At 42.5% G+C, this 9,888-nt stretch overlaps 1 protein-coding gene across 1 annotated transcript in view; it reads right to left on the reverse strand.

Annotated features, from left to right (window-relative positions):
• Positions 1–9,647, reverse strand: part of Notch2 (notch receptor 2) — a 153,026-nt gene extending 143,379 nt beyond the window's left edge. The window contains exon 1 of the mRNA XM_046467112.2: positions 9,321–9,647. Coding sequence (XP_046323068.1) covers positions 9,321–9,393 — 73 coding nt within the window. The 5' untranslated portion in view covers positions 9,394–9,647. The remainder of the gene's footprint in view (positions 1–9,320) is intronic.
• Between the last annotated feature and the right edge of the window lie 241 nt (positions 9,648–9,888).

Raw genomic sequence — 9,888 nt, forward strand, 5'->3', positions numbered from 1 at the left:
TCCTCATAAAAATTAGGAAGTGCTTTAAATAATATAATAAAGTAAATATGTTTAATGCTTCCAATTAAAGAAGTCTTATTCACAGCAAAGGAAAACATATAAAAACTAATTAATAATCAAAATATACATGTCCTTTTCCAGGCATGATGACACATGCTTGTAATCCCAGCTACTCAGGAGGGTAAGGCAGGAGGATTACAAGTCTGAGGCCAGCCTCAGCAACTTAGCAAGACCCTGTCTCAAAAAATAAAAAGGGAAGGGAATGTAGTTCAGTGGTAAAGGGCCCCTGGTTTCAATCCCCAATTTAAAAAAGAAAAACACACACACACACACACACACACACACACGTCTCCTCAAAACTTCAACGAGTTATGACACTTTCTGCACAAATGCATATGAAAACCAAGAATTAAGCAAAAGTATCTGTTCAACTTATTTATTATACTTACCATTTTGAGAAGGTAAACAACTAGCACTATCTACCTTTGAGGCTATTCATATAAGAAATGCAAGTGAATAGATTATTTAGTAGGCAGTATTCAATTATTCTTATTTAATGTTGGATAAGTATGCCAACATAGAAATCTTTCCCTGCTATGTACCAGGTAAAACAGTAAAATAGACTACTGAAAATGTTTCAGACTTAAAAGCCTTCCATAAAGGCGGCGGGGGGGGGGGGGGGGGGGGCGGGGGGGGGGGGCGGGGGAAAGATGAGAATAAAAAGAGATGAACAAAAAAAACAAACCACACAATTTAAAAATGCACCTGCCTCCAAACAAGGCAGTATACTTTAGAATATAACCACAGCTCCTCATTCAAAACTTTATTCAGCAAGTAAAATAGTATTTTGAGGGGAGGCTATTTGTTAAATGGAAACACATTATTAAGGAGACAACATCTGACTCCAATCAAAATATTATCATCATGTTTTCCTGACCTCACAAAACACACACACAAACACACACACACACACACACTTAATATGAATAAACATGTGAATGGGTGGGAGAGCAACTCTTAACCCAGAAACAGGTTCTGCAACACCACAGACCCAACCTGTCTTTCTGCGAGGATGAGTCCATCTTGGCATGATGTTTGGCTGATACATTCAAAGAACCCAAAGTTACTGCACAGCTGCCAAAAACCTGCAGAAGGAACTGACTTGAAGACCAGAAACTGCCCCAGGCAGGCCTCTGGGGAAAGGTGCCCCCATCCAATGGGAAGAGAGACTCAGGCCCCACATTGCCTGGCCAGAATAGCAAAGGCAGCACAGCTGAGTCAAGGTCACTGGCCTGCAGTTCAAGAGGGGCAAGGGACAGCAAAATGATCCCCCAAGAGCTTGTTCAATCACATCTACTAATACACACGTTTGAGAAGCTGGTAGAACAGGGTTTTGCCAAGACAAGTACAAAAGGGTGAGAGAGATCTTGGTGTGATTCATCAATGCCACCTGCAGCGGCAGCTCTGGGTGTGCCCACACCGCACCTCATTGCCTATGATGAGAAATTTCTTCAGGATCTTCCACAAGGACTTAGGCTTTAGACCAGAGACCCTGAGCCTAATAGAAGATAAAGTAGGCCCAAATCTACATCATGTTGGCTTAGGAACTAATTTCCTTAACAAGACTCCTAAAGCACAAGAAGTAAAATCAAGAATCAATAAAGAGTAGAATGAATTGGACATTACTATCCTATGAGCATATATGGTCATGTGGCCTATGTAATTCTACATCATGACAACCAAAAGAATAAGAAATTATACTCCATATATGTATGTCAGAATTCATTCTATTGTATAACTAACAAGTACAATTTAAAAAAAAAAAAAAAAAAGAACTGGATCTTTCAAAGAAGATATTTCACTTTAACCTGTCCTAGATCAGGCCTGGCATCCAGGACTGAGGACATAGCTCGCTCACTCTCTCTCACAAGAAATCCATTAACAGACATAATAGACACCACAACATGTGCCAAACTTATATGTATACCCATGCCAACAAAAGGGTCCTTATCTTTTCCCCAAGTTAAATTTTTATACTTTTAAATTACAATAGGGAAACAGAAAAATGGCAGAAAATATGCAATAGCATAGAAGTCCAGAAGGTGAGCTGGGACTGCTAATGGTATCAGGATTTGTCTTTACTTCCCCAGGTTCTACAGCTCTTAGTCACCCAAACTATAGGAGGGTGTAGATAAGTGAATAACTGGTTATATTTAATATTTCTGTGCCCAACCATCTTGTCTCCAATGATGATGTCAGCTCTTGGAGGAAGAATCATAACTCTTACTTGGTCAATGATTCCCACACATCTAAAGACTAGAATACCCTGAACTCTGCACCACGTGATGCCAAGGGAACACATACAAATTAATGTGGCAACATACCACAATCCCCTCTCACATACCACTAACTCAGCAGAGTTGCAAAAACGACAAATCTTAAAACTAATAGTTAAGGATCCTATCAGAGAATACTAAGAAATGTACATATTTACATAACAAACTAATACAATAATTGCTTTGCTCACCATGACTCTTATTAACCCACTTTCTTAGGTTATTTCTTGTTTTCACTCTTATTTTTAAGGCCACGATGTGTTTTCTATCACATAACTAATATTCCCCCTCAAAAAGGAGAGAAGAAAGAAAAAAAGACAGCAAGCAAGCCTTCCACCACTACTAAGGAACACTGCATGGTTTATCCCATCCAGAGCCCGTGAGGACATCCTTTCAAATCAGAAACCACTTCCTTCTTCCCATCGAGGACAGTGGCATTCAACGTCTTTATAAGAGAAAAAATTCTGGGCCCCTTGCAGACTGTTCAGTTCTGCTCAAGCCCCTATATTCCCCCTTTATTCTCCTTTTCTCACTCTATTTGCCGGTATAACCTAGACACCTCAAAATCGAGACTGCCTGAAATGAGTGACCTGATGATATGTCTTCTCAATAATCCATCTGAGAGAAGTACCTGTCACTGGGTATGCATTTACAGGTTCACAAAACTGCACTCTCAAAGGAGGCATCCTTCACAAGATTTGAAGACAGAATTCCTTAATGGACACCAAACAGGCTGTGGAACCCCTATGCATTCTGACACCTCAAGTAACATTCTGGTGGAGGGAAAAGAGGTCTTCGACCAAAGTTATCCATATACAAGCATGTCCTAAGACAGGGAGAGTTAGCAGATTATTATGTTTTAAAGATAAAACAAACAACTTTATTTGCCTTAAGGGAGAATCAAAGGAGCTTTCTTCTCCCTAGTAAATTAGACATTCAGGAATACACAGGCATAGTCAAAGGGGAAAAAAATGACCACGGGACCCAGACAAGGCAACCTCTCTGGCATTCTCAAAAAAAGCAAACAAAAGTACAATGCAAAACAAAACCTTGATTTTCCAGATTCACTGTCTTGATTCCAATTTTCCGTAACATTAGAATCAATTTGGCTATTTCTTGAACACACAAATTCCCAAATACCACTCCAGACCCACTGAGTCAGAATCTCCAAACACTCAGTATTATGATCAAAAGAGGGGTCAGTGAAACATTGCTAGACAAATTTTTTTTTCCCCCACCAGGGCCCACCTGGGTAGAAGGTATGCAACATGTAAGCAGCCATCTCAGAAAAGATCAACTTCATGTTCCTCATTGGGTTTCATTCCTTTTACTGACAGGTGGGTGTCTGTTCAGCAAAGGATATATAACCACCCCCTTTGGATCCCTGTACCAAGTCAGTGCTCAAGACCCTGAGAAAAGTTCCTGAGACAATGCCAATGGGTGCAAATCATAAAGAGGCAGAATACAGCTGAATATAAGATCTAAGAATTATAGCTGGTCAAAGATTGACTAAACTGCCTCAGGAGATAGGGAGCAGACTTTCACCAGAGGTGGTCAAACAGAGAGAAGGTATGCTACCACTTGTCCAGGATGTTATGAGAGAATCTCACCAAGCATGGAGTTGACAGAAGGACTAGATGAATTGTGAAGCTCCTGTCAACACATAAGCTTACAAATATGAAAATTGCAGTCACTGCTAAGTAACAAAAAGGGATGGCACAAAAGTCTAGGTAGGGTCAAATTTCAACTGATGCTGTCTTCAAAAGAGGAAGCAAGAGGGATAAGACACTGACTCACCATCTATCTCAAGTGTGCCCCAAAGTGGCAAAGCGGGAGCCACAGGGGCTCAACCATCACCTGCTGCTCAGGTGACTCTGCATGTTAGGTGTGTGCCAGACAAGTTCTCCTCTTCTGTAGGACAGAGAAGGGATATGTGTAGTAGAGTCCCTGCCCTTAAGGAACAAAATCTTGTTCCAGAGAAAACTCACATATCATGTGGTTCTCACAAATATTTATTTATCATGTCTCACCTTTAGAGGTCCTCCCTCCAGTGGTGTTCAGGAAATATGTACATATCCTCCTAGTCTAGTAGAAGTTTGTAATAACCAACTTAAGATGAAAAAAAAATCAAAATGTCATTAAAACATTAGCTGTAATGTGTAAAAAATACTACTTTAGAAAATGACTGGTCCTCAAGATGACAAAATTACAATATGGCATGACAATTCTGAACAAAATAATAGAAAATTGCTGACCTATAGTAGTAATACAGGAAGCAGTAGAGAGACAGAGAGAGGCAGGGGGCGGATGCCAGTGCCTTTGAAGTTAAGATTCCAAAGTCAAAGTGACCTTTAAAATATCAGAAGTGATAGAAAAAAAGAGAGAAAGAAAACACACTCACACACACACTCAAAATGGCAAGTTTAAATAAAACACATGGGGAAGGGGGAAATTTGGCTCTTCCCTAAGTATAAAGTAAGCAGTGACTCTTGCAAATGCTACTTAAAATTTGTCCCAGAGTACCACGGTAGTCCAAAATAAGAAAATGACTAAAAATAATTGTTCAACTGAACAAATATTTACTTACTGAGTGCCTATTAGTTGCCAAGGCACCATGCCAGGTAGAGGAATAGGGATATGAGTATTAGAAGAAACACATAAAAGACACAATTCTTTTCCTCCAGCACACATTAAAATAAGTACTTGAAGCCAAGCACATGCTGTAATCCCAGAGGCTTGGGAGGCTCACGAGTTCAAAGCCAGTCTCAGCAAAAGTGAGGCACTAAGCAACTCAGTGAGACTCTGTCTCTAAATAAAATACAAAATAGAGCTGGGGATGTGACTCAGTGGTTAAGTGCCCCAGAGTTCAATCCCCAGTACCGCCCCCCCACCAAAAAAAAGCACTTGAAGATGTATTAGGTATTTTTGTGTATGTAAACCCATTTGTACACAAAACGCATGCAGTATGGAGAGTCGGAAAGACCCAGGACCTGTGGACTAGAAGAAAGGAATTCTACTCTACACTCCATAATGGCTCTGTGAATACGGACAAAGTATATGAGAAAATGAAGGAGCAAAACAGTACCTCTCCTACAAAGTTACCAAACCAATTAACAATAGACCAATGGAAAAGTCTTCTCTGGCTCCTAGTTCCGTGAGCCTTCCAAAATGCTACACATAGAGCAGAAAACCTTTTGGTTTCAAATCATTTGCAGAGAAAGGGTAGAAGACAAAAGAAGAATCAGGAAAGGATGGAAGGAAAATGAATGGGCCAAGTTGAGACATCCAGATATCCAGATATCTGAAAGGAAATGAAACACTTAAATATGAACCATTAACACAACATAAAGATAACGAAATAAAATCTCATTCAAACCATGTTGGAATTTTTTACTCTAAAACCATTTGGGACAAAAAGATAAAGGCTCCAAAAATTAAATATGTAAATGATCCTCAAGGAAAAAGAGACAACAAAGAAGGAGGAAGGAGAATTTATAATATCATTCAAATATAAGAAAACGTCTACAGAAACAATGGAGATACTTTGCACCCAGATGAACAAGAAGTAATTACATTATATTCTATAGCTCTTATGTTAGCAATTTCTGAATTCGGGAGTCAGAAGGGTTAAACACTAGATTGGCTGGCTAAGATTAGGTTCATTGTGGGAATTATTAAATTTATAAAGATCCCATACACCACCTGAAGGCAGAAAAGGTGGAGTTGATCAATGAGTTTCAACCAGGTTCCTGTGTCAAACTCATCTTATAAACCTTAAAAAACATGGAGATTATTATACATACTGTATGGGAATTCCTGAGCATTGAGTTCAAGAATCACTCCAGCTGATTCTGATGCTGCCAGGACACAAAGCTTTGTTCAAGCACAATGGAAGGGTCAGGGAGGAGGATCACTAGGAATGGCATCAGAGAATGGGAACTAGATCAATGCAAATTTTGTGGGCAAAATAGAATTTCTGTGGGTGTGATATTTTTAAAATGTATTGTAAGACTGCTCTGAAGCATCCAAGCATATCCCACTGAATTTAGACATTCTTTAAACATCCTGAAGTCAGCAACTACAATCCAGGTGAACCAAAAGTTGTTCCTTTAGGCCAAGAGAAGCCTACCAAAAAAAGGCAGTAGAGTGGGAAGGGAGTGGAGATTTGTCAACACGTATCAACTTTTTAAAAAATTAAAACATAAGGAAAAGAAGAGACACTACAAATAACCACTCTCTTCCCAACAGATTCACACCTCAAAAAAGAGGATAAATAATATAGAAAGACAAAGAGAAATAGTTTTAGGGTAAATTTCATCTCTACATGAAAAAAACAATTGCTCTTTGTAATGTTGGGGTTTTTTTAAATATTTGTTTTAGTTGTAGGTGGACATAATAACTTTTATTTTATTTTTATGTGGTGCTGAGGATTGAACCCAGTGCCTCATTCATGCTAGGCAAGTGCTCTGCCACTAAGCCACAACCCCAGCCCCTGAAATGTTTTTAAAAGCAATAGAATTCAGCTGAGAAATTATCTAGCAAGCAGCAAAACCAGGGAGTCACTTCCCACTGCAAAACAAAATAAAACAAGGAACAAAGGGTGGTCCTAGATTTGTGTTTAGACAATCAGACAGATGGGCTGACAGCTCCTTGCTTTAGGAACTTGGTGATGTTTAAATTAACAACTGGCCATAAGCCAAACACAGGAACACTCAAAAGTTTGGAAGGGTGTGTTATAATTAATTGGTACCTTGACAAAACACAATCATAATAGGATTCAAGAAGCCTTCACTGTTAGACTGTGAGATTTAAGATTTGTACTAAGAAACAAGGTTTTTAATCTCTTCTATTATAGTAGTTTAGCACCTAAAGAACACCTGTCTAAAAACCAAAATGACTAAATCCTACCCTTTGAGCCAACTTGAGTAATACTCAAGTTGACCCTCTATAAGCTAAGTAGTTATAGCAGTACCTCACCAGATCAGAAGTATAAAAGGGGATATAGTTCCGTGCACTAGGGTCCTAGAATGAAAGAAGCCCTATATGGCAGAGTAATTCATCAGTCTTATCACTTAATACTTGTTTGTAATAACCTTACAGTTGTATTGATTATTTCCTACAACCTCTAAAGGTTATGTCTTTAGTCCCATTTCATAGGTGTAGAGACTATAGATCATGAAGACTACATTATTTACTAAACAAAATAAGTTAATGGGAGGCCTAGGACTGGAACCCTCAGAATATTCCATTGATTATATGCCTCTTTATCCTAAATCTACACTTATACTAAACCTTCCACTCAAAGAAAAAGGAAAGGTAAAAATAACATTACATCATTTTTATTACATATATCAGAAACAACAGTTTTGCTTCATCATCACATAGCCTCCAGATCCACTTCTGAAATTCTTAGGGACCTAACAGTGTATGAAATTTGAACTTTCCAAGAAGTATCTGTTTGGTGCTGAACAACCCAGTACTGTTTTCAGGTGATAAATAACCTTGTTCTCTTTTGAACATCTGTGATTGGCATGTTGGCAGCTTGTTAACAATGAACAAAGACCATATTTTTCTGAAGTTCATCTCCTTTTCTTTGAAAAGAGACATAGTTCAAGCACTAGTTTTTTGGTAAAAGTAAAATCTTCCTTCAGATTAGGCTCAGGAAAAGAAGGGGCCCTTTCAATTCAACAAACATGCACAAGACACCACCACCCCACTAGAAGCACAGAGTTCTGAAAGAATAAATTCAGCTCCTGTCCTGAAAGGACTTTCTGAACACCTATTAAGAGCCATGAGTTTAATATACATCCTTTTAATTAATCCTATTAGCTGGATAATTTCATTCCTGTTCTGATGGTGAGTTAATATAGCAGTTTTGAATCCAGAATTACAAAGCAGAGCCCCTCAAATCCAAACTCTTTCCACTAAAAAAAAAAAAAAAAATCTAAAGAAATTCAGAATTTAAAGAGTGGGTGGGATGGGTAAAATACGATTCTTTCCTTGCTCCAACCCTGTTAGACTGTTGGGAATATCCAACCATAAACAGGCTTTTTCTACCAAATCACTTTGAATCAACGTATCCACTTTTCCTCGCTTGCCCCGCCCCACCCCACCCCACCCCCAACCGTGCCAAAAGAGCAGCAAATGCCTCTGCCAGGTTGGAGGAGTTGATGATCGTCACACCACATTCCTGGACACAGTCTGAAACAGCAGCAGAACTTCGCTCCTCGGAAAGAATAACAGCAGTTGAAATTTTTAAATCATGTGGTTCAGCATGCAGCCACACCAGTTTCTCTGCTGCTCCTGCCTCCACCTTTCAAAGACAGAGCTACACGCCCGACTCATCAACACACCCAACTCATCCAGACCGCCAATCCGGTCAGAGTGTCAAAACTCAGGCGCGCCACAAAACCCTGTCCTCATCCCAAACAAACCCACACACCCCAGACTGCGTGCTTCCCTTTGGCAAAACGAAGTCCGGCAGTGAAGGGACAAGCCCTGGGGCTTGAAGGCCCTGCCCCGCTCGCGGCTCGCCAGAATCTGGCATTCCTTCGCTCTGCCCATCCGCGGCCTGAGGCCGGCGATGGTTCGCCTGGAGCAGTCAGCTCTAGGCTCTCCCCTGACCCCAGGAAACGCGGAACCAAAAGAGCAAAACTGTCCAACTCCAGTGCTCGGAAGAGGCAGTTTCTGAGCCTCGCTGCGCGGCCTCGCTCAGGCAGAGGAGGCGTGTGTGCGGCCAGTGGCAAAGCCGAGAGGGAGGCGGTGGGGAGCGCGGGGGAGGGGCCCGCCATGAGCAGGGACCCACGATGTCCAAACTTTCGGGAACCAAGTGGCCTCTCTCCGCGCCGGCCGCAGGGCCCTGCCTTCTCAGAAAGGACGGGGGTGAGGCGGAGGTCGCTTCAGGTGGCCGGCATGCCCGCCGAATTGAACCCAACGCTACGCGGCCAGAGCGCGGGGGACAGCGCCCTCAAGTCAGATACTCACCACGCACCGGGGCCGCGCGGCACAGCCACAGCGCCAGCAGCGCCCACAGAAGAGCGGGGCGCAGGGCGGGCATCTTCTCGATCGCCTCCTCCTCCTCCTCCGCCGCCGCCTGGGCAGATCCACATGGGGAGGGGGTCCCAACCCAGGAGCCCCACTACTTCTCCCCTCCTCCCGCTGCTGCGGCGGCTCACCGCCCGGCACTACGTTCCGAAGCTCAGGCTTGAAAGCCTTGACTGCCTGCACCGCGAGTCCGCCGCTCCCTGGCCGCCGCCTCAGCCGCCGCCCGAAGTTTGGCTGAAACTTTCTCGGGTGTGCAGCGAAGCAGCCTCGTGTGTCCTTCCGCCTCGGCCGCCTCCTCCCACCGCAAAGCCCCGCCCCCTGTCGCCGCAGCCTCAGCCCCGCCGCCTTGGGCACCCAGGGGTTTCCCGCAGGAAGAAGCGCCGGCACGAGCTCCGCGCGGAGGGATCTACTACGAGAACTCAGACACCCCCACTCCCCAACCATCCTTCCCCAACCGCGCCGGGTCCCGAGGCGCCTTTACACGGTCCGCGCTGAAGCGCCTGCCTGG

The sequence above is a fragment of the Marmota monax genome, unplaced genomic scaffold (assembly GCF_021218885.2).
Source record: "Marmota monax isolate L192 unplaced genomic scaffold, Marmota_monax_Labrador192_F-V1.1 WCK01_AAM20220418_F8-fsc00181, whole genome shotgun sequence".
Classification (NCBI taxonomy): domain Eukaryota; kingdom Metazoa; phylum Chordata; class Mammalia; order Rodentia; family Sciuridae; genus Marmota; species Marmota monax.